The sequence below is a fragment of the Lipophrys pholis genome (genome assembly GCF_963383615.2).
Source record: "Lipophrys pholis genome assembly, chromosome: 20".
Classification (NCBI taxonomy): Eukaryota; Metazoa; Chordata; class Actinopteri; order Blenniiformes; family Blenniidae; genus Lipophrys; species Lipophrys pholis.
The window spans coordinates 22,633,747-22,659,184 of record NC_137648.1 but is presented as its reverse complement, the minus strand read 5'-3'; the positions used below and the strand labels follow the sequence as shown (position 1 = coordinate 22,659,184).

Sequence of the window (25,438 nt, the reverse complement as noted above, 5' to 3'; positions counted from 1 at the left end):
AACACGTCATTGTTGGGCTGAAGTCTGTATTTGCAAGACATGGCGTTCCAGATGAGTCGTTTTCTAAAGACGGCAGACAGCTGGTGAGCCAAGAGGTGTTGACCTTCAGTACTGAGTCGGCGTTTAAACACACCACCTCAAGTCCCACCTTCCTGCAGTCAAGTGGTCACATGGAGCGAGCTGAAGAATGCACCGGACGGCGCTGGTGATCCAGATCGACCTGTGACAAAGACATTGTTGCAGCCGGCTCTCTATGAAAATGCCCGGAGCGATCTTGTGGACAGACAACAAAGACAGAAACGATATTTTGACAAAGGAACTAGGAGACTGTCTGATCTTCAGGAGCAGTGACGTGCGGTGAGGCTCATGGCTGGTGAGGCACTGACTTCATCACAGTCAGATTTACAAACATATGAACCCTAAAGAGGATCTTATTCACCATTTGATTGGCAGCAGTTAACGGGTTCTGTTTAAAAGCTCATACCAGCATTCTTTACACATACAAACTGGAGCACACAAAAAAGCACATTTAATAAATAAAAAACGTTATTATGGTCTTACCTTTACTTATAAATGAAGTCGAGAGGAAAATATAAACGATCGCTGCCGCTGCACTTGACTTGCTAACTGTAGCTTGTTGTCACTTATTCTGCAGCCGAGGAGTCGCAAGACGGATCCCTGGGATCACTAGCGCCCTCTGCCATGAGGCAGGAGAACTGCGTGCCTCACCCAGTGCGTCTTCGCAGCCGTTTTATGATTGCTCAGCACAAGAAACACGTTACACACATACAGTTGTTGACAAAATACACTGTACATTATATACCTCAGTTAACTAAACTATGGAAATTTATAATATAATTCATATAGCAAAAGTGTTTGAACATTTTAATAGCGACATACAGAGAGATAGCAATACGGTCTCACTGCACAGCCGGCCAGCAGTTAGCCGAGTCATTGCGCAATCCGTGGTGAGGCTCAGCTGGCTGCTGCCTCACCGCAAGTCTCTTCTCAGTATTTGAACGGTAAATGTGAAAATTCAGCGATTTTGAATAAAAATAATCTAAAACTGGTGAAGTTAAATGGAAAATAACTTTATAGTATAATCACTGGATACATATAACAATTTAATTAATTTGTTTTCTTTTTACATTTTTTTTCTTTCCATGATGGCAGGTGAGGCACTGCCTCACCTGCCTTGATGACGTCACACCAGAGAGTTCATATCATGCTGATCAAAACACTGTGACAAGTCCTGACAAGTCCTGATCAAAACACCGTGACAAGTCCTGATCAAAACACTGTGACATGTCCTGACAAGTCCTGATCAAAACACCGTGACAAGTCCTGACAAGTCCTGATCAAAACACCATGACAAGTCCTGACAAGTCCTGATCAAAACACTGTGACAAGTCCTGACAAGTCCTGATCAAAACACTTTGACAAGTCCTGATCAAAACACTGTGACAAGTCCTGATCAAAACACAGTGACAAGTCCTGACAAGTCCTGATCAAAACACAGTGACAAGTCCTGACAAGTCCTGATCAAAACACTTTGACAAGTCCTGATCAAAACACTGTGACAAGTCCTGACAAGTCCTGATCAAAACACTGTGACAAGTCCTGATCAAAACACTGTGACAATTCCTGACAAGTCCTGATCAAAACACCGTGACAAGTCCTGACAAGTCCTGATCAAAACACTGTGACAAGTCCTGATCAAAACACCGTGACAAGTCCTGACAAGTCCTGATCAAAACACTGTGACAAGTTCTGATCAAAACACCGTGACAAGTCCTGACAAGTCCTGATCAAAACACTGTGACAAGTCCCGATCAAAACACTGTGACAAGTCCTGACAAGTCCTAATCAAAACACCGTGACAAGTCCTGACAAGTCCTGATCAAAACACCCTGACAAGTCCTGATCAAAACACCATCACAAGTCCTGACAAGTCCTGATCAAAACACCGTGACAAGTCCTGATCAAAACACTGTGACATGTCCTGACAAGTCCTGATCAAAACACCGTGACAAGTCCTGACAAGTCCTGATCAAAACACTGTGACAAGTCCTGACAAGTCCTGATCAAAACACTTTGACAAGTCCTGATCAAAACACTGTGACAAGTCCTGATCAAAACACAGTGACAAGTCCTGACAAGTCCTGATCAAAACACAGTGACAAGTCCTGACAAGTCCTGATCAAAACACTTTGACAAGTCCTGATCAAAACACTGTGACAAGTCCTGACAAGTCCTGATCAAAACACTGTGACAAGTCCTGATCAAAACACTGTGACAATTCCTGACAAGTCCTGATCAAAACACCGTGACAAGTCCTGACAAATCCTGATCAAAACACTGTGACAAGTCCTGATCAAAACACTGTGACAAGTCCTGACAAGTCCTGATCAAAACACTGTGACAAGTTCTGATCAAAACACCGTGACAAGTCCTGACAAGTCCTGATCAAAACACTGTGACAAGTCCCGATCAAAACACTGTGACAAGTCCTGACAAGTCCTAATCAAAACACCGTGACAAGTCCTGACAAGTCCTGATCAAAACACCCTGACAAGTCCTGATCAAAACACCATCACAAGTCCTGACAAGTCCTGATCAAAACACCGTGACAAGTCCTGATTAAAACACCGTGACAAGTCCTGATCCACGCAGTCCGGCTTCAGACTGTTCAACCGCACCAAGTAGTCCAAGAGCAGTTACTGACAGTGTTGTGTCCACAGACACCCCGGGAGAAGAACACGCTGTGGAAGGCCTGTTCCAGCGCCAATTCCTTTTATGGACTAAGTGACTGATTTCTGTGACTATTCGATTTAGTCAAACTTCAATGTTTGTAATGTTTGTTTTAAGATAGGAAAAAAAAAAAAAAAAGATTTGGTCTTTTCTGTTCCGTAACAAGTTTACAGTGGATAAGTTTCATCTCATCAGGACTGTTATCTTGTTTACAGTGCCTTTTTTTTAAACATAGTCTGATGCAATCTATTAGTTGTGTTCGGATCGGTCATGGTTATTGTTTTACCCAGAAACTGTGGAAAGAAAGAAAAAAATATGTAATTTGAGTTGAAACTGCACTACTCGGTGTCACCAGTAGATGGCACTGTGTCTTTTGTTATACGACTGTGTGTGTGTTTTGGAGTGAGGAGACTGAAGAAGATAATAAATGTTTGTTGTTCATGATACGTGGTGCGCCCGATCAATAAGCCTGATATGTGCAGACATCAAATATATGAGGTGAATCTGGCTTTGATTCACCACTTCACCATCTGGTTACTTCACCATCTGGTTACTTCACCACTTCACCATCTGGTTACTTCACCACTTCACCATCTGGTTAATTCACCACTTCACCATCTGGTTAATTCACCACTTCACCATCTGGTTAATTCACCACTCCACCATCTGCGCCATCAGTTTCTCCCGTCTCTAAAGATCAAAGTTGTTTCTTTACGTCACAAAGTTTGCGTGGGAAGTGGCGTACGCATCTGTCAGGACCTTTTGTGCTTCAACGGCGTTTGGAGATGAGCCCCAAAAACTGTTAAACACTAGTGGACGTAAGGTAAATAAAATGACGTCATGATGTGTTCAAGGTCAGCTCAGTCAAATACTTTTACACAAAGGTAATTAAAAAAAACACATTCACAAATTTACATTCAGATGTAAATTTAAAAAATGATATAGTTGCACGAAAATAAAATAACTGGGCATCTGCACATTATTAAGAGAAATGATTAATACGAAAGTTACTTTTCTGAGCGACTCAGTACTTTTATATGCAATAATTAATACATTAATTCAGTTAATTTTTAGAGATGAAACTATTAAGTGTAACAGAAAGAAGAGAGAAGTGTCCAGCTCAAGTTTCTTCTGCAGCTTCCGTGACTGTGGTAATAGTGCAACTTTATGCTCAGCTCACATTTATGCAGGACTGCTGTTTTGGTTTTGTTAAAAAAAAAAAAAAAAACATCTGGAATTTTGCACATTTAAGGAAAGAATCTCAGCAATAAACAAACTTGAAAAAAAAAGTATTCTTTATTAGGGTTAAGGACTCGATTTCATCATGTCACAAACAAGAAAATATGTCTGAACAAGTTGTTCGCACCAAATGCCATCTTGATAAGAACTTAGAGAAACTTCAAAAGCAGAAGCTGGACCATGGAGCTTTTCACAATAAGAGCTGCTGCACCATCACGGAGTCTTCAGGATCTGGATGTAATGAAAAGGGGCTCCTCGAGCGCGCGCGCGCACACACACACACACACACACACACACACACACACACACACTGTAACTGTTACCATACAAGTTGTATAAAAACAAGGTGAAAGACAAAGAAAATGGAATTACAAATATTTGCAAAATATATAAAAGGCCACACGGTGGCAGTGTTTAGCAATATCACCTCAGTGAGAAGGTCGGGGCTTCTCTGGGTGGAGTTTGCATGTTCTTCGTGTGTGTGTGTGTGTGTGTGTGTGTGTGTGTGTGTGTGTGTGTGTGTGTGTGTGTGTGTGTGTGTGTGTGTGTGTGTGTGTGTGTGCGCGCGCGCGTGTGTGCGTGTGCGTGTTTCCTCCAGGTACTCCGGTTTCCTCCACAGTCCAAAAAACATGCAACATGCTCCCTCCTCTGGATTAATGCAGTGCAATAAATATATTAAATAAAAAACTGAATTAAAACTGAAATAAAAAAGTGTTTTTTTCCGTCTGTCTGTCTGAGTCTCTCTCTCTCTCTCTCTCTCTCTCTCTGAGTCTCCCCCCCTCTTTCGCTCTCCCTCGCTCTCCCTCTCTCTCTCTCTCTCTGAGTCTCTCTCTCTGAGCCCCCCCTCTTTCGCTCTCTCTCTCTCTCTCTCTCTCTCTCTCTCTCTCTCTCTCTCTCTCTGAGTTTCTCTCTCTTTGTGTCTCTCTCTCTCTGAGTCTCTCTCTCTCTCTCTCTGAGTTTCTCTCTCTCTCTCTGAGTCTCTCCCCCCCTTCTCTCTCTCTCTCTCTCTCTCTCTCTCTCTCTCTCTCTCTCTCTCGTTCTCCCCCCTCCTCCTGTGACGTCAGCGGAGTTGCTCCTCGGGCTCGCGGACTCAGTCTTCAGACGGCCGCCTGTCCGCGCACTCCACCTGTGCCGGCAGCTCACCTGAGCGCGTGTGAGCGTGTCCGCGTGCCAGTGAAAGTCCAGAAGAAGAAGGAGAGCGGGCGGAGAAACCGGAGGAGACAGGAGGAGGTGCAAAAGTCCGGGAGTTGTGCGCCTCGCGCTCCGGAGGATCATGGAACGAAGTTTCCTGCTGCACGCGGCGCTGCTGCTGCTCTCACCGGGACCACCAGGCGCGGGAGCCGATTCGTTCACAGGTAAAGGGGACCCGCGACACCGGAGGGGACCCGGGGCAGGGGGGCACCGACGGGGCGGGTTTGGGAGGGTCCGGGAGGAGGGCGAACATGGGAGTTTCTCTGTCGGCTTCCAAGTTTCCAACTGGAAAATCTCCTCCTCTTCCTCCGTATCCTCCCCTCTTTTCCCCACTCCTCTTCCTCACCCTCTTCATCTCCTTCTCTTCTTCTCTCCTCCTCGTTTTCATCCTCCCGTCCTCCTTTTCCTACTCTTCTTCTACATTTTTCCTCTTCTCCACCTTTCCTCTTTTTCTCCTCCTGTTTCTCCTCTTCTCTCCTCTCGTCTTGTTTATCCTCATCTCCCGTTTCTCATTCTCTTCTCTTCTCTCCTCTCCTCTCATCCTGTTTCTCTTCTCTTCTCATCGTGTTTTCCCCTTCTCTACTCAGCTTGTTTCTCATCTTATCATCATGTTTCTCATCTCACGTTTCTCATAAACTCACACCACCCTGTTTCTCATCTTCTCTTCTCATCCCGTTTCCCCTCTCCTCCTCTCATCCTGTTTCTCATCTCCTCCACTCATCCTGTTCCTCATCATCTCATCCTGTTTCTCATCCTCTCATCATGTTCCTCATCCTCTCATCCCTTTCCTCATCCTCTCATCCTGTTCCTCATCCTCTCATCCCTTTCCTCATCCTCTCATCCCTTTCCTCATCCTCTCATCCTCTCATCCCGTTCCTCATCCTCTCATCATGTCTCTCATCTCCTCCCATTTTGTTTCTCATCCTGTTTCTGTTCTCCTTTCATGCTGTTTCTCCTCTCATTCTCATCCTGTTTCTCATCTCCTTTTAAACTTTTCTCTTGCTGAACATTTTGTTAAAACTTCACATATTGACAGGAAGTGATGTCACAGCTGGGATTGATGGTCACATGAGCTGTTTGAGATCAGATGTGTTGAACTATGACCTCGCTGATGTCATCAGACATAAAATACCCCAAACTTTCTGTGTGAATGAAAACTGCTGGAACCTATACTGTGTGTGTGTGTGTGTGTGTGTGTGTGTGTGTGTGTGTGTGTGTGTGTGTGTGTGTGTGTGTGTGTGTGTGTGTGTGTGTGTGTGTGTGTGTGTGTGTTGTGCTCAGTTTGTAGGTTTACACTCACAATGTGAGAAGACACAAACACAGAACAGTACTCAAGAGGGCAGCAGGGGGAGAATAGTGTCTGTAATTACAGCACCACTGTTAATTCAGCAACACGCACACACACACACACACACACACACACACACACACACACACACACACACACACACACACTCCCCAATGACCTGGTGTGTCCAAGTTCAGCTCTGTCGCTGATTCAGGACTTTAACACCCTTCTTCCTGTGTGTGTAGTCAGCTCTTTGTTGTCTCGTCAGGGTCTTAATGAAGCTGTGTGTTAGTGTGTGTTGCAGCCTGGCTTCCCTTTATTTCAGGTGAATTTGTCCTGAGGATGCTTATGCAGCTGTTCATGTAGCGCCCCCTTCAGGCCAGCACAACAAATCTTTTGAAGACTTTAAAAGATCGCAGTTGTGTGCGCGCGCATGTGTGTGTGTGTGTGTGTGTGTGTGTGTGTGTGTGTGTGTGTGTGTGTGTGTGTGTGTGTGTGTGTGTGTGTGTGTGTGTGTGTGTGTGTGTGTGTGACTGAAAGATCATATGACTGCTGGTTCTCAGGCTGCTCCTTAAGCCAATTTAGCCTTTTAGCATAACTCAGTCATGTTTAATAGTTTTACAGCGCACAGCTGTACGTGTGTTGTTAGGGTGTATGTGTGCTCCTGTGTTACAGTGTGTTACAGTGTGTTACAGTGTGTTACAGTGTGTTACAGTGTGTTACAGTGTGTAGTGGTGTGCCCAGTGTGGGTTACAGTATTACATGTGTGTTACGTTGTGTAGTGGTGTATCAATGTGTGTTGGCCTATTGCGTTGTGTGTTACATTGTGTAGTAGTGTGTCACAGTCTGTGTTGGAGTGTTGCGTTGTCTGTTATGTTGTGTAGTGGTGTGTCACAATGGGTGTTACAGTATTACATGTGTGTTACGTTGTGTGGTGGTTTGTCACTGTGTTTGTTGGTGTGTTGCGTTGTGTGTTATGTTGTGTAGTAGTGTGTCACAGTCTGTGTTGGAGTGTTGCGTTGTGTGTTATGTTGTGTAGTGGTGTGTCACAGTGTGTGTTGGAGTGTTGCGTTGTGTGTTACATTGTGTAGTGGTGTGTCACGGTGTGTGTTGGAGTGTTGCGTTGTGTGTTACGTTGTGTAGTGGTGTGTCACGGTGTGTGTTGGAGTGTTGCGTTGTGTGTTACATTGTGTAGTAGTGTGTCACGGTGTGTGTTGGAGTGTTGCGTTGTGTGTTACGTTGTGTAGTGGTGTGTCACAGTCTGTGTTGGAGTGTTGCGTTGTGTGTTACATTGTGTAGTAGTGTGTCACGGTGTGTGTTGGAGTGTTGCGTTGTGTGTTACGTTGTGTAGGGGTGTGTCACGGTGTGTGTCGGAGTGTTGCGTTGTGTGTTACGTTGTGTAGTGGTGTGTCACAGTGTGTGTTGGAGTGTTGCGTTGTGTGTTACGTTGTGTAGTGGTGTGTCACAGTGTGTGTTGGAGTGTTGCGTTGTGTGTTACGTTGTGTAGTGGTGTGTCACAGTGTGTGTTGGAGTGTTGCGTTGTGTGTTACATTGTGTATGTTTCAGTTCTTTGGAACACAAAACAACAGAAATGAAACCATGTCTCAGGTTTTTGTGTGAGTACGAGCGGTTGCGTGCTTTTGAGTGTATTAATGTGTATTTGTGTTTTCCATGGTTTTAATGTATTTGTAGCTATGCTGGTGTTGCTCTGGGAGCATGTTGTATAGGGGATGGATTGTTGTGTCGAGATTTCTCTATATTTTTGTGTGTATTTTGGGGATGCTGTTAGATGCTGTTTGTCTCTCTAATCTTCCACAAATCCACGAGGCCCTGAATCATCTGCCGCCTTAGAAGGAGCAAAGTGGCCGTTTTTCCGCTTCATAAAGCACTGCTGTGTTTGCTGTCGCTCCGGGTCGGATTAGAGTAGCTGGAGAAAGGATTCCCTGGGGGCCGAGGTGCTGTGATGGGCCCCAGAACCCCCCTGGATTAATGTTCCATCGCCTTGAAGACGCAGCGTGGATTAAAGCAGGCCGGATTAAGGCTCCTTTTGTTTAACGCAGAGATGAGATCCATGTCCTCCGGTCCCTGAACTCACCATGGGGTCAATCAAACACACCAAAAAAAAAAAAAAAAAAAGAGTAGTCAAAGCAGTTCACGTGCTGCAGGAATAAAGAAATATCCTGAGAGGTGTTCAGGTGTTCAGGTGCTGCAGGAATAAACTAAAGACCTGAGAGGTGTTGAGGTGCTGCAGGAATAAAATGCCCCAACAGGTGTTCAGAAATATACAGGGGTAAGTCCGAATTCTCCCTCCTATCTCCTTCTCTATCGACTTCTCCTTCACCCCAGTAGTGTTCTGTGTGGCGGCCATGATAAGAACTGTCTGAATTCTTAATAAGCAAAGGAAAGGAGGCTCGTTGCTTCCTTTAGAACCTCCTTTAGCCTAGGAACCACTGATGCTTCCGTAAGAAACCCCTTTAGCCTAGGAAGCACTGATGCATCCTTTATCAAAGGAGACCAGCTCATGTTCCCCCACAATTCCTTGTGGCGACAACATTTAAAGGAACCCGCTCAGCCGAGCGTTCAGGGAAACTCACCATGTTGGAAAAAGGAGCAGATCATGTAAGTTACCAAAGTAATAATCTGCCTAGAACAACTTTAAATCATATAAAACCCAAATATGCTTTTTGTAGTTTATTTTCGGAAACTTGTAGTTCTTTCCCCTGCCTGTCCACACTGCTCATGTCATTGCTCCCTCCTCCAGCAGGGAGACACGATGCCCGGGCGCTGTGGAACGACCAATGGAGTCGTTGGAAGTTACCCTGCACAGTGTTCTGACAACAGGCTGGACCATTTCACCGATTAAACAAAAGAGTTCTGCAACATCAGATTAATGAACCAGCGCATCTTCAAGAGATTACAACACACACACACACACACACACACACACACACACACACACACACACACACACACACACACACACACACACACACACACACACACACACACACACACACACACACACATACCTTCAAACAATAATCCTATGAATATGATCGGGGGATTTGGGCCACAAGACTAATCACACTGACATCTTGACAAGGATTAAACATTGTGTGTGTGTGTGTGGGTGTGTGTGTGTGTGTGTGTGTGTGGGTGGGTGTGTGTTTTAAATTGTCTCAGCAGATTTTCAGCTTACATGTGGTTGTCTCCTCTGAAGTCTCAGATTTTCTTGAACCTCTGACATTAATCAGATTCTCTGACTTCAAACTTGTTGGATGAACAGTTATAAATACATTTGAAGCTTCAATGAGTCACGTTCAGAACAATCAGCTTCAGCTCGCAGGCCACTACAACAAGAACAACCACGACAGTTAAAGCTGCAAGCAGCGTTAACCGGGTCCTCGCATCCTTGCTGGTCAGCAATTGAAGGCATGTCCTCCAGGTGGCGCTGCGACTGACGGTGTGTGTGTGACCTGTGGGTGTGATGAGGGTCGACTGTGATCATACATGTAAAGTTCAGTCTGAGTGGAGCATGTACAGGCTGGTTATACAGCACTTCCTGTCCATCCACCAGGGGGCGCTCTCACAGTCACTATGTATTGGTCTGTGGAATTCGTCAGGGCAGGACTGTGATGACAGATTACAGCATGTAGAGTCGAGTTACATATCACTTCCTGTTTCATGGCGAACCATCAGATTTACGGGGGGGGGGGGGGGCTGCCATGGCCACGCCCTTTTACTTTTGCAAAGAATTTTGAAAGTGTCCATCAGGAATGACTGTTGTATATAGAGGCCAAATGTTAGGTCCCTTGGATTTACCCTGTAGGGGGAGTTCTACACAAGAATTTTACAGTTAACGCCAAATGGCGAACTTCCTGTTGGGTTTAGAGTCCAGGTGTCAGTGACATTTTTGTGTGTCCTGAAGTACTTAATATCCCGACCAATCTCAAAGATGACATCACAAAGTCTGGGGTAGGGATGGATACCGAATTCTGTACTTTTATAGGACTTTTATAGAATTCAGTTGGTACTACCAAGTACCGATTCACGTAAAATCCAATGGTAAGATTTTTCAGTACCTAAAAGCATCAATAGCCGCATTCCCACCGCACTTTTTGTGCTGGAACGGGGCAGGCTTCATGTGGCCCCGCTGAAAAAGTTGTGGATGGTTCGGAAAAAAACGTAACCACCGGTTAAATGTTTTGTCACCCCTCCGTTAAGGTACCTTGCACCGAGGATGGGGTCTCATAAGGCGGAGCGACAACGCAGACATCTGAGGATTGACAGTGACGATCGTCTCTCTCCTGTTGTTTACATGCGCCGCTTTGCGTTCACTGGTTGTTTTGTTCACTGGGTTTATTGAAACATCGGCGCGCAACACAACATCACGATCTTTCAACGAGGTGCTGATGCTCCTCTAACCTATATTATTATTATTGTTATTGAGAGGAGGAGCTTCAGCAGGAGCTCCTCCTCTCAGTAACAGGAGGAGGAGCTTCAGCAGGAGCAGAAAAGTTTAAGCGTAGAAAGGAGAAAGTTTAAGCTTCTAAACTTCACTGCGACGGCCACAGAGCTGCAACCGGTCTAAGCCGGCCGCTTCAGTGTTCTTCGTCTGATTTTAATTTTAAACAAAGTACCATTTATTACCACATAAGCACACAAAAGTACTGAAAATTGGTACAGTTGGGTACCAGTACCAGGTATTGGTACCGTATTGGTTCGAATGTGAAAGCGACCCATCCCTAGTCTGGGGCCATTTTTAGTATAATTCCTTAAACTTCCTCTTACCAATAGAGGTGTTATTACTATTTCTAAATTTGCAGAGAGAATAAAAATGGCTGTGATGAACACATATCAGAACAGTGAGGAACCTAAGCCCCGTTTCCACCGCACAAAAAGGGCAGGAATGGAATGGAATGGTCCGGTACGGTTCGGTTCGGGTTTACACCGCAAGAATTTGGAATTTTCCGGAAATAACTGCTCCAAAGGTGGAGGGTTTTCCGTCGCCCCTCCGTTGGGGTACTCAGGACAACAGAATGGTCTGGTTTTGAGGAGCTGTCTGCTGATTGGTCAGTGATTTACTACACGCCTTCAACATTTTAATTGTCGGTTGTATGAATCCTCTGTTGTTAACATATTCAGCTTTGCTCTGGTTGTTGTTGTTTTTGTTTGGTGCACAACCTTCATGTTGGTCCTGAAAGAGCAGACGGGCGGACTCTGGAGCAGACGCTACGGCAGTAACTAATGCTCTAACTGGATGGAAAATCTAAACTAAAAGAAGGAGCAGTGAGGAAGTTCAGCCCGACACGTTTCTGCTGAAATAAAGTGAAACTGAGAGATCACATTCACGTCCGTTTATATCACTGATTAATTAATCTGGCATAATCTCACCAAGTCAGCATTAACAAGTAAGGAATATTCTGGCTTTGGCTGCAGCAGCAGTGTTGCTTTTATCCTGCTGGATGTGTTTAATTCTTCATAATCTCAGAGAATAACTGTTCCTTCAGTAATCTGTAAACTGCTCTGCAGGATTTCTCCGTGTGTGTGATTGGTCAGACGCTGCAAACTCCGCCCCTTTCATGTGAACGCACACACCTAGGTCTGGGTAGAACCAGTGACTTGATAACCTGCTTCGTAGTAACGGTGATCAGGATCATCTCAATAACAACGCGTCAACCCAGGAAACCAAGAGAGATCCTGGATATGTTGATCACGGTTCGTAGTACACAAGGCTACCCTGATTGATCATAAGTCCTCTGGGGGGGGGGCTTTTCCACCAGAAAGAACCAGGTGCCAGTTCTTTGTCTTTCCACTGCCAAAGCCCCGGCCTATCAGGGGCTAAACTGCTGCTACGCTGGCCCCACTTCATTGTTGGGCCACAGAGGAGCCAGACTGGGACCCGACGCGTCATCAGCTGGAGTTATCGCTTACTTAAATGGTGGAAGCGAGGTTAAACTGGCTTTCTGAAAACTACAGCGAACACGGAACCCCGGAGTGGTTATAGAGAAAAAATTTAAATAACTCGTGGGAACGATATAATAAGTCGTTCCCTGAAGTTAATAATACGAGGGAACAAGATCATTTAATCCGTGATCGCGGAGCCGTGGCTCTCGAGAGCGCTGCAGAGCTCCTCCTGTCAATCAGCTACGTCAGATATCATTTAGAAGCACTTTTTCATTGTCGTTTTGTCGTTCATTGTTACTAACTTCACGTCCAGGTCTTGTTTCGCATTATGACTGCAGGCTGAGGCAATGCAGCCGCTGCGCAGTGCAGCCGCACACTGCATTGCACTCCACAGAACTTCTTTATAATGAAGCCAGACTTTTGGTTCATCAGGAACTACTAAATAAACTACAAACTACTGTAAATGACAGGTTGGATTTTTTAGCCATAAAATGAGCCTTTTAATGGCTTCATGTGAAAGAGAACTTTAATCAGAGTGTTTATGTAGGTTGCCATGGAAACGGCTGTAGAGCAGCGTTCTATCATTCTACACCTCCATTCCTCCATGTTGAAGCTTTTGATTCAGACACGTCCAGAAATAAAGTCAAAGGAGCAGAAATTCACTACGTAAAGCTGAAATGTTGAAAAATAAGCCCCGAGCTCATTCACGTGTTATTATTATTGTTATTATTATTGTTATTATTATTATTATTTTCTCTATGGCCACTCCGGGGCTCCGGATAAAACAAGACGGAGGTGAAAAAACACCCGTTAGAGGGACGAGGAGACTCGATGTTTTCTGGCTCTTTGGTCTGCGTCCGAGGTTCAGGCCAGACTAGATGGAGCGACCCGGACCAAACCACTGTTACGGTCCGTCTCCTGGTTCCTGTATGAGGACTGTCAGCGCTACATTGGTGAATTCAGTGACGTATCACGTTTTGAAGTGACACAATGACGTGGCTCTCACTTGGCTCCGTTAACGGTGGAAAACGAACTGGTTCTTTTTGGCGTTGCTCATTTAAGAACCGGCCCTGAACTAGAACCTGGTTCTTGTTGGTGGAAAAGCCCTCTGATTGGTCAGGACTCCTCTGATTGGTCAGGACTCCTGATTGGTCAGACCTTTTCTGATTATTCAGAACTCTAATTGGTCAGGACTTCTCTGGTTGATCAGAAGTCCTCTGATTGGTCAGGACTCCTCTCTTTCCTGTGCGGCGACCTGCCTTGTGATTCTGTACATCTTTGAGGTATTTGGGCCATAGTGAGCGTCCATGTCCTTGGGCGGCGTTGTTCTTAATGTGCCACGATCTCTGATTAATGATTGGCTCAATGTGTGTCAGAGTGGAACCGTGGGAAACCAAGATTCAGCTTGGGGATTGGTCGAGGTTACAAGAGGTCAAAGAATGGCTGAGAATTTCTAATCATTTGGAGGTGAAAACGCGTTAGTTTCATTCATTGGTGTCAAACTGGTGCTTCAAGTCCCCGGACTCAGTCACTAACCCTAACTCTATTTTAATATACTGAAACACATAAGATCAGACTTTCCTAATTCCACATTGGGAAATTCAATCATCACAGCAGCTCCACATTGGATAGATACTTAAAGACAGGCAGGACATTTGCACACAAGAGAATAGACTATGTATATATAAATAGATATTTTGATAAATATATATGCATATATACACATGGAAAAACACGGGGGGAAGTATGCAGTAGTATTGATAATATTTACAATATTTGCAGTGCAGCAGTGCCAGGACAGTGGTAATTAAACCGTTTATTAATCAGTTCCTGCTGTTGAACAGACTCACAGTAGCAGGAATGAATGACCTGTGGTAGCTCCTTCCTGGATGGTGGCTGCAGCAGGCTGCCACTGAAGGAGCTGGTTAATGCTCCTTCTGGTTAATGCTACTGGTTCATGCTCCTACAGTAGAGCTGGTTAATGCTGGTTAATACCCCTGACTTAAATTCAACAGAACGTCTGCAATTTGCCTTTCAAAGTAAGATTTTCACCGAAAAAAGCCTCACCTAAATGCTATTTCTGCTGAAGAAGAATAAATTCTAACCCCTACATGCTCAGATGCTCACCAAATTTGGCACGCTCATCAACACTGGATAAAAATATGAGAAAATGTAAAAAATCAACCCCCAGAGTGCCAAGATGTGCTCACGAGCGTCACCTACAAACACTACAACGGCGACCACGGCCCGGAGGAATGTCGTAGAGACATCAAACCAAAAGTCAATTGTTCGTCTCGTCGAGCATGGGGTTATATTTGTACCAAAATTCTGAGCGAGCAATGGGAAAATTTGAGCGCAAGAAAATAAATTGTGCGTGCGCACAAATAGTATTTTGAGGAAAAAATTCAAATTGCGCGAAGAAAAACTTAAGATTGAGCGATCATAAATTATTTCTGCGCTCAATTTCTCTACATGCTCGTGCACAGATTCTTCCTCTGCGTGCAGGCGGCCAGCAGCTCAACCCGTCTCTCTCGCTCGCTCAAATCTCTCCACGTCGGCGCTCAAGTTCTGCAGTGCGCTCGCTCAAATTGTGCAAAGCCCAACTGTGACAGACACAGTTGTCAACCAATCAGAGAACTCGGGGGTGGACATGACCTTTTTCACGAGAGACAACAATGCTGTCATTTTTGTTTTTCACCTGTGATTTCAAACAACATTTATCATTCAGTCAGATGGCGCAAAATCGTGGGTCTGCGTCAAACTGCGCCTCCCAGTGTCTAAAGTTTACGTCTGAATGCTTCGAAACCCACACAGACTGAAAGACAACAAATGTTTGTCTAAGAAATGATCATTTTATCAGAATATTTGCCCGAAAACTGTGGATTCAGAGGAGTTGTTTCCAAAATAATTAAATAAAATCCGTCCTCTTACACACTGGTGACATCATCAACTGCAGGTGGTCATAAAACGGCTGCGTAATTCGACACCCAGGATTGCGCAATACCATGAAAGTCCTTGTTCGTGCGCTAACCTGCTATCATAGAACATAGAGAAGCTACCATACAACTGTGTGGTTTGTGGACTAGCTGACATGCTAATGTGCAGTGTGACAATAAAAAGCTAACAAGCTAATGTGTGCTTTGTTTACTAGTAAACCACAACCCTAAAAAATAGGGTATTTCGGGATTAGCTAGATTAGAGGTTAGTTGGTTAGTTTAATGCTAATACTTTCAATGCTTTTTAATGCTAGGCTAGTTACCTTAGCAAAATAGCATGTGAGATAAGACCAGATTCCAGGTCGGGGACACCTGGGGAGTAAGCTGTGTGATTTTCAGGAAGATAACTGGTATCAGCTTAGCATGCTAGTTAGCCATGATTGGGCCAACCCTGACGGGCCAGAGTCCAGGGCGCGAGGTCCCGACCAATGCTGCTTGCAGCTTTAATTCTTTCCTACAAACACAGTTTGTGTTCGTGTGTTGCTGTTCAAAATGTGTATTTTGTTGTGTATTAGTGTGTCATAGCCTGTAGTCCAGAGTGAGTCGACCTTTTCAGGCTCTCTGCTGGAAGTTACAGATGACCTTTATCTCTCTCTCTCTCTCTCTCCCTCTCTGTCTGTGTGTTTCTCTCTATCCCTCTCTCTATTGCTCTCCCTCTGTCTGTCTCTCTCTTGCTCTCTCTCTCTCTCTGTCTTTCTCTCACTCGCCCCCTCCCTCTCTGTCTTTCTCTGTTTCTGTCTGTTTCTCTCTCTGTGGTGGGGGAGTCTTTATATGTATAATCTTCAGTGTAATCTGAGGATTTTAGTAGTAGGTGATATTCTTTAATCTGTTGGAATTACTGGCTTTTACATATCTAAGATTAACACTGAGGCGGTCTGTCTAAGGAGGTCTGTCTAAGGAGGTCTGTCTGAGGAGGTCTGTCTGAGGAGGTCTGTCGGAAGGCCCCTCCATGCTACCAATGTCTACACTTGTCCACGGGGCGCACACGATTGCATCCGTACTCCAATCTGGTTTCACTTCCCTGCGCGTTCCATAACGTAACGTAACGATCCTGAAAATATCTCTACCTCTGCTGCCCGGCGTTCTCCACCTTTCCTAAAGTACATTATGTTTCACTTCAGGAGTTCTGAGTCATCTGGATATCTTTATTTGCTTTTAAATTGTGATTGTTCAGACGGGGAGTCGTCCGATAGGCTCTGGCGCATGCGCAGTCGGCGCACACAGGTCGCGCGCAAGTCGCACATTCGCGAAATTTGGGCTACGCTCAGTCTATTGCTGCACGGTCGGCGCGGACAATCGCACACGGGGGCGGATGGCGATTTTGACGTCATGAGTGCCGCGCGTACTCGGAGACACTCGTGGACATTGGTGGCATGAAGGGATCTGTCTGAGGATGTCTGTCTGAGGAGGTCTGTCTGAGGAGGTTTCTCTGAGGAGGTCTGTCTGAGGAGGTCTGTCTGAGGAGGTCTGTCTGAGGAGGTTTCTCTGAGGAGGTCTGTCTGAGGAGGTTTCTCTGAGGAGGTCTGTCTGAGGAGGGCCCTGGTGTGGGAATATTTCAGCTTCAAACCAAATGAGCAAGGTGAGCCATCAACACACACCAGCCAGTTTGCACAATTTGTGCAACAGTACTGGCAACAAGAAAAGTCAACACAACAAACTTACATGCTCACCTAAAACACAACACTCCTCCCAGTTTTTCCAGCTGGAAGTTTCTTTTATTTAATGTTATTTTTTGTTATGGATGTGTGTGTGGTTTTATAAGTGGTTCTATGTTTTGGTTGGGTCTTTCCTAACAGAGTCGGGTCTATTTTATTGTTTGTCGATCTGATTCTTATTCAAATTAAGTTTTTATTTGTTTTATTTTTTTAATTATTTAAAATTTGTTTGCCTTTCAAATACAATAGTAAAGAATGAGAAATAGAAATGTATTGCATTTGAAAGGGTATACTTGCAATATTATGATATCATTACATTTGTGGCTAATTTGGCCTACAACAATTTTTTGCGACAATAATAATTTGTGGGACAATATATCATCCAGCAAGATTTATCACCACAGGCCTAGTATATAGTTCAGAGAATGTAAACAGTCAGATTTATTTAAAGAGATGGAGCTTAGAAGCCAAAGAAGAGGCAAAGTATAGCGTATGGAGACGAGACAAGAAAGGACCACCAAAAGTAAAACTATTAACTATTATTAAGAACACTGATGCAGCATAATGAGATGCACATAAGAGACAACAAAGCTAAAGTAATGTATAGAGTTTAGAGAATGCAGAGAGATGAAGAAAGATGCTGGATTCATCTGAGGTAAATCTTGATAATAATAGCACTTTCTTTTAATATCATGTCCTGCATAAGTTTTCAGGCTCACAAATACGTTGTTGCTTTAATCTCTGTGTAAATAGCTGGGAAGACTCGAGCATAGAGAGAAGACTAGAAAGCCTAGAGCATGGAGAGAATAGGAGAATAGAAAGACTAGAACATGGAGAGAAGAGGAGACTAGAAAGACTAGAGCATGGAGAGAAGAGAAGATAAAGACTAGAGCATGGAGAGAAGAGGAGAGGAGATAAAGACTAGAGCATGGAGAGAAGAGAAGATAAAGACTAGAGCATGGCGAGAAGACTAGAAAGCCTAGAGCAGGGGTAGGGAACCCTGGTCCTCAAGAGCCGCAGTCCTGCCTGTTTTCCATGTCTCCCTGCTCAAACACACCTGAGTTATCATGATGAACCCTGCAGAAAGCTTGATAACAAGCCAATAATTGCTGTCAGCTGTGTTGATGCGAGGACACATTGAAAACGTGCAGGACTGCGGCTCTTGAGGACCAGGGTTCCCCACCCCTGGCCTAGAGCATGGAGAGAAGAGGAGAGGAGATAAAGACTAGAGCATGGAGAGAAGAGAAGATGAAGACTAGAGCATGGCGAGAAGACTAGAAAGCCTAGAGCATGGAGAGAAGAGGAGAGGAGATAAAGACTAGAGCATGGAGAGAAGAGGAGATAAAGACGAGAGCATGGAGAGAAGAAGAGAGAAGAGATAAAGACTAGAATATGGAGAGAAGAAGAGAGAAGAGAAGATAAAGACTAGAATATGGAGAGAAGAAAAGAGAAGAGAAGATAAAGACTAGAATATGGAGAGGAGATAAAGACTAGAACATGGAGAAAAGAGGAGACTAGAAAGACTAGAGCATGGAGAGAAGAAGAGAGGAGATAAAGACTAGAATATGGAGAGAATAAGAGAGAAGAGGAGATAAAGACTAGAGCATGGAGAGGAGATAAAGACTAGAGCATGGAGAGAAGAAGAGAGAAGAGGAGATAAAGACTAGAGCATGGAGAGAAGAGGAGCCACTGATGCAGCTGAGAGAGAAAGGACAAGATTCCAGTGGTCTGTTGATCTCCAGTATGGAACTTCACAACCACCAATCAACATCATTTAAGAATGGGCAGGTCATTTTCCAAGAGATCTGATTGGTCAGGAGGCGGAGCTCTGACCTCTTAATGAGAAGGTATCTAGGGGGGTATTCCAGAAAGGAGGTTCAACAAACTCTGAGTCTCTCCCTGAAGTCTGAGTCGACTGACTCCGAGATGGGAAACTCAGAGTTTCCAGTTCCAGAACAGCTGATCTGAATTATTTCAATCAACTCTCAGTGTGTGAACCTTGAGTTACATTCCTGAACAACCACAATAAAAAGCTTCATCATCACATGGCAACAGACCCAAAACCCAGTTCTTTCACAGTAAAAGTACCAGAACTGCAGCAGCAGAGGAGAGAGACGACTGGGAGAAAACTGCTGCAACAATCAACGCAGAAGTTTGAACGATCGAGTCCACTGACTGAACATTTCACTTAAGATGGCAGCAGACAGGTGGAAATAATAAATAGGTGTAAAATCTGAATTTCATTGAGGAGCAATCCGCCAGCAGGAAGGAAGCAGCTAAACATGAAATATTAAAACGTCGTTAATAATGAAAATGCTTTTATGTATATATGCTCGGATTGTACCCCATTTTGATTTTAATTTTATTTAAATTGATGGAGGCTTTTAAATAAAACAAATATTCAGTAGCCACTTCAAGTAGTAATTTAAACCAGTAACTAAATGTTTGAACTCGTCCTCTGTTAAGATCCTAATAGACATTTTTATTAAAGTGGAATCCTTTAAAATGTGACGATGTGTACATCAACACTCAATAGAATACTACAATTACCACACACACACACACACACACACACACACACACACACACACACACACACACACACAGATTTATTTTTATATAACCCCCCCTTATAAAAAGTACTTTCAGTGCCAGGGTGATTCTCTAGCAGCTCTACACACTGTTGCTTTACCAATATTATAAAGAAAACTACTATTTCACAATAAAATGTAATGCTACGTATAAAATGTGCTCTGATGTGAGGCTCGGGTCGATTCGGAAAGAAATGATCCCCACAGGGAATTAATACAGTAAAAAAAAAACTTCATCTGGACCTGAAGACTCTCATGACTTAAGTCATTTCAAATAATTTCTTCCTCGAAATCGATCCAGTTAGGAAATAACAGAGAATCCATTTCTGGTAGTGCCTCAGGTGGGAGGAGCCAGGAGAAACTCAGGGTTTCTTCAACAAAACCTGCCAGCCAGCAGTTTGTTCACAGACCCTGTTACCGTTATGACTGACCCAAAGCTTAATTCAGCTCTCTTTCTTGAACGGAAAAGAGTTTCTCTCATTTCAGGGTTAATATGCTCTTGGGTTTTCACAAAACCTGCTTTCTGGATTCCCCCCTGCTCCGGAGCAGTTTAGACATTCAGCGTAAGCTGCCAGGGGGATTTCTCCTGTTGAGAGAAAACCAGAGTTAATCCTTGAAGTTATCTCGCTATAAGAAAACCAGAGTTAATCCTTGAAGTTATCTCACTATTAGAAAACCAGAGTTAATCCTTGAAGTTATCTCGCTATAAGAAACCAGAGTTAATCCTTGAAGTTATCTCACTATAAGAAAACCAGAGTTAATCCTTGAAGTTATCTCGCTATAAGAAACCAGAGTTAATCCTTGAAGTTATCTAGCTATAAGAAAACTAGAGTTAATCCTGAAGTTATCTTGTTAAGAGAAAACCAGAGTTAATCCTTGAAGTTATCTCGCTATAAGAAAACTAGAGTTAATCCTGAAGTTATCTTGTTAAGAGAAAACCAGAGTTAATCCTTGACGTTAACTCGCTATAAAAAAAAACAGAGTTAATCCTGAAGTTACCTGGATCAGAGGAAATCCAGTGTCGTAGTTCAGCCTCAGGTGAAGCTTTCCTTCCCTCATGGTGAGCTGGGATTGGCTACGGCAGATGAAGCGGGAGAGAAGATGGATGGATGCTTAGTTTGAAGACATGACTTACTCATTGTCTGTTTTGTGCTGGTTGTTTGATTTGTGTGGTTCTCTGTTGTTTATATTATATGTTAGTGTGGTTCTGTGTTGTTTATCATATATGTTAGTGTGGTTCTGTGTTGTTTATGTTATATGTTTGTGTGGTTCTGTGTTGTTTATGTAATATGTTAGTGTGGTTCTGTGTTGTTTATGTTATATGTGAGTGTGGTTCTGTGTTGTTTATCATATATGTTAGTGTGGTTCTGTGTTGTTTATGTTATATGTTTGTGTGGTTCTGTGTTGTTTATATTATATGTTTGTGTGGTTCTGTGTTGTTTATGTTATATATTAGTGTGGTTCTGTGTTGTTTATCATATATGTGAGTGTGGTTCTGTGTTGTTTATATTATATATTAGTGTGGTTCTGTGTTGTTTATCATATATGTTAGTGTGGTTCTGTGTTGTTTATGTTATATGTGAGTGTGGTTCTGTGTTGTTTATATTATATGTTTGTGTGGTTCTGTGTTGTTTATGTTATATGTTTGTGTGGTTCTGTGTTGTTTATATTATATATTAGTGTGGTTCTGTGTTGTTTATCATATATGTTAGTGTGGTTCTGTGTTGTTTATCATATATGTTAGTGTGGTTCTGTGTTGTTTATGTTATATGTTATATGGGTTCCCTCTCTATAATGGAGTTCTTACACTTTTCCTTTGCTCGTCTCTTTGTTAAAATGTAGCTGCAGACTCTTCTTATCTTTCAACCCCTCCTCATCTCCCTCCTCTTCCTCTTCCTTCTCCACCTCTTCCTCTTCCCCCTCTTCCTCCTCCTCCTTCTTTTCCTCTTCATCTTCTTTTGCCCTCCTCCTCCTTCTCTTCATCTTCTTCATCCTCCTACTCTTCCTCCTTTTTGCTACAAGGAGTTCCAGCACAGAGGGAGCGAGAGCAGGAGATAATGTGTGTGTACATTACAGAGTAATTATTAGTAATTAGCATATTATTGTAAAATCATCATTTAGAAAGCCCCGAGTACAGCCAGATAACAGTAATACACACCCACACACCCCCCCCCCCCCCCCCCCCCCCCCCACACACACACACACACACACACACACACACACACACACACACACACACACACCCAAAGGCACTGGGTTGACTGCTGCATTATTCATACTTGGCCTAAGGCAAGTTAGCTTGCTGTGCTAAAGCTAATGCAGTTAGCGCCCAGTTACTATTCCTGCTGGAGATCACAGTTTACACACACACACACACACACACACACACACACACACACACACACACACACACACACACACACACAGACACACACACACACACACACACACACACACACACACACAGACAGCTAAATATATGACTACCAAATAAAAGCATCCAACTTTGTGTGTGTGTGTGTGTGCGTGTGTGTGCGTGTGCGTGTGCGTGTGCGTGTGTGTGTGCGTGTGTGTGTGTGTGTGTGTGTTTGTTTCACCAGCTAAATGCCACCTCTGGCTCCACAGGCAGCAGCTGTCTGTCACTGTTTGTCTGTCACTTCCAATCACACGTTCCTGGCCCTGAGGCATGCTGGGAGCTGTCCGGTCTCGTCCAATCACCTCTCAGGGTTTCATTTAGCAGGGCGTTAGCATCACCACATGCTAGCGGCTAACCATGAGGCTAATCACCCACATCAGAATAACCTTGTTACCCAGTGCTAATTGAACAGATGTGTGTGTGTGTGTGTGTGTGTGTGTGTGTGTGTGTGTGTGTGTGTGTGTGTGTGTGTGTGTGTGTGTGTGTGTGTGTGTGTGTGTGTGTGTGTGTGTGTGTGTGTGTGTGCGTGGGTCTCTCACACACAATGACAGGAAGGAAGCTGCTGCTTCCTGCAGAGTGAACGTGACGTCTAACAAGCAGCAACCACATTCACATCCAGTTTAAATGTAATCAAACTACTTTATTCCACCAGCTACAGTGTAAATGTAATCAAACTACTTTATTCCACCAGCACCAGTGTAAATGTGTTGGAGTTGTTTGTAAACTGTGTTGTTTGTAGACGCGTGACGTTGTGACGTTGTCTTGTTTTTCTTCCTTCCACTTCCTGCTTGTTGGACCCTATTGTACCTGAAAGAATGAGAAATATTTCTGACCAAATGAATTTCCTCTTTGGGGGCATGAACATGGTTAAAAACTCAGCAAATCTGACACAAAAATCCTTCTGAAAATGTAATTAATTCATGGGAGGACAAAATAGCTCCATAGCGCTACCTACAAATGTTAAAAACTTCATCAAAACCTCTGTGGCATTACCTAGGACAATGACATTTGGTAGGAAAACAGAGCATGCCAAGACAAGCAGATTTGTGCACTTGGACATTTTTGTCAGATTGACAGGTAATCCGCGATTTTGAGTTGAACTTTCACAATACGGCAAAATAAGGTCACGCAAGGCATTGGAATTTAACTCAGTCCTCCGTGGGATTCCATCCAATCGACTTGAAATATGGTGTCGGTCATCTAAAGGCATCGATGATTAAAAGTCGTCTAAACCTTGAGTTTTTGTCGAACGGTGTGGTTGTGGCGTGTTGATCACGGTGCAGTGAATTTCAACATGCTATATTGCCTTGTTCTTGGTCTTTTGGGGTCTTGTACATTGTCCAATCGTCACCAAACTTCTCAGGACTCAAGATGGTCCAACTCTGAACACACCCATGTGGAGATACGTCTTGATTGTGATCGTGCCACTTAACGGCTAACGGAAATGTCTGTTTCACAAATCTGAGATTTTTGAAGAAAACAGCCCCAGATTTGGTCATGGCAGCCTTGAGGCCTTGAGTTATGACATCATCATCATAATAATAGTAATAATAATAATAATAATAACAATAATAATAATAATACATTTATTTATAACACATTTTACATTTAAACAATCTCAAAGTGCTACAGAGAAAAATAATACATTTAAACGTTAGGTCAAGGTAATACAAGCAGTTAAAGTTTAAAAGAAACACATACAACACAAATAAAAAAAGCATTTTTAAAAAGGTATGTTTTTAGTTTTTGTTTAAAAGCAACTAGTTTGTGGAGCCCTCTAGTGGTCAGGGAGGGCGTTCCAGAGTCTTGGGGCAACTCAGGAGAAGGAGGTTGGCTCTGGGACTTGGAGGGAGTTTCTGGCTGAAGAGGGGGGCGTGGCCATGGATGCACAGGTGGGTGAGGAGGGAGACCTGGTTCTCAATTCTGAGTTGGACAGGGAGCCAGTGAAGGGATTTCAGGATGGGGTGATGTGGTCGTGTTTTCACATCCTCATCAGGACCACTGTCTGTGGCAGTGAGGTAAAGTGAAGGTCCTTCATCAACATCGTTCCTCAACACGTCTGTTGATTGGTCAGTCACGACCGTCACTCTGGACAAGCCCACAATATTTAAATATCTCATCGCCATACAAACCCTCTGTTGTTGTTAACATATGCAGATTTTCTGCCGCAACTTCCGCGTTGGTCCGGCGGGTACTGTCGCGTAATGAAGTTACATTCCTGCGTCCTTCACAACCCATCTACATTACCACATTAACTAGGGATGGGGCCGATCCCATCCAGTATTGGTATCGGGTTCCGATTCCAAAGTAATTCACGGAACGGAAATTTCGACTCCAACCTGCCGATATTTCCGATCTATGATCCTCGTCTGCTTCACGGTTACTGAAATGACTCCACAGTGTTTCCCTGCTGCTGCTCTGCTCGCTGGCTGCAAACTGTGGACTGGATTTCCTGAAGGGAGGCGGGTCTCAATGAGACCAGGAGGAATGAGTCAGGAAATCCATTCCACAGTTTGCAGCCAGCGAGCAGGCTAGGGAAGTAGCACTGTGCTATCCAACTTTTCATGACATGTTGCTGTTTGGACGGATTTGACACTCAAAACGCCGCAAAGCAACGCAGCAACGTGCGATGTTGGCAAAGCCGATGTACAGCGAGGCGCCGCTCTGCCGCCAGACGTCAGCGTTTTAAAACTCCAGCTCAATCTGCCTAAAACTTATTTTGTGAAAGTCCCGTCCTAATCGCATCCATATGCTAATGTACATTCATAGTCATAGCGCCACGTTGTTGTATCAGGAATTTCACAATTTTGACACTTTGATGTAAGATTGGTGTCCCACATTTTCATCACAACCTGACATCCACAAAACCTCAACATGCACCTCGTTCCAACATGCATGTGTGTTCAGTGCTGCTTGCAGCTTTAATTTTCTGTTGGACTTCCTGCCGCAATGATTGAATGACTCTGTGTCCATCACAGCAGGGCCCGACTGTCTCAATGTCAAAAGTCGTGTCAATAGTAATGTCACATGTCCTCTCCATTGTAATGTCACATGTCCTCTCCATTGTAATGTCACATGTTGCCACCATGGTAATGTCACATGTCATATGTCACCTCCATGGTTAGGGTTAGCTTAGGGTAAGCCTGACCGCATCTCACATGCAATCTCAATGGTGATGTCACATCTCATCTCCATGGCAATGTCACATGTCATTTCCATGGTTTTAGTCATATGTCGTCTCCTTAGTAATATCATATCCTTAGTAATGTCATATGTCGTCTCCTTAGTAATATCATATGTCGTCTCCTTTGTAATATCATGTCCTTGGTAATGTCATATGTCGTCGTCTCAGTAATGTCATATGTCGTCTCCTTTGTAATATCATATCCTTGGTAATGTCATAT

General features: G+C 43.8%; 1 protein-coding gene across 2 annotated transcripts in view; it reads left to right on the top strand.

Annotated features, from left to right (window-relative positions):
- Nucleotides 1-5,046: 5,046 nt before the first annotated feature.
- LOC308125561 (receptor-type tyrosine-protein phosphatase mu-like) overlaps nt 5,047-25,438 on the top strand; it is a 95,042-nt gene continuing 74,650 nt past the window's right edge. Inside the window, exon 1 of one of the 2 annotated variants that reach the window (XM_080489421.1) lies at nt 5,047-5,345. In XM_080489421.1, coding sequence (XP_080345547.1) covers nt 5,264-5,345 — 82 coding nt within the window. In that variant the 5' untranslated portion in view covers nt 5,047-5,263. The remainder of the gene's footprint in view (nt 5,346-25,438) is intronic. The other variant, XM_080489420.1, reaches the window with a different exon arrangement.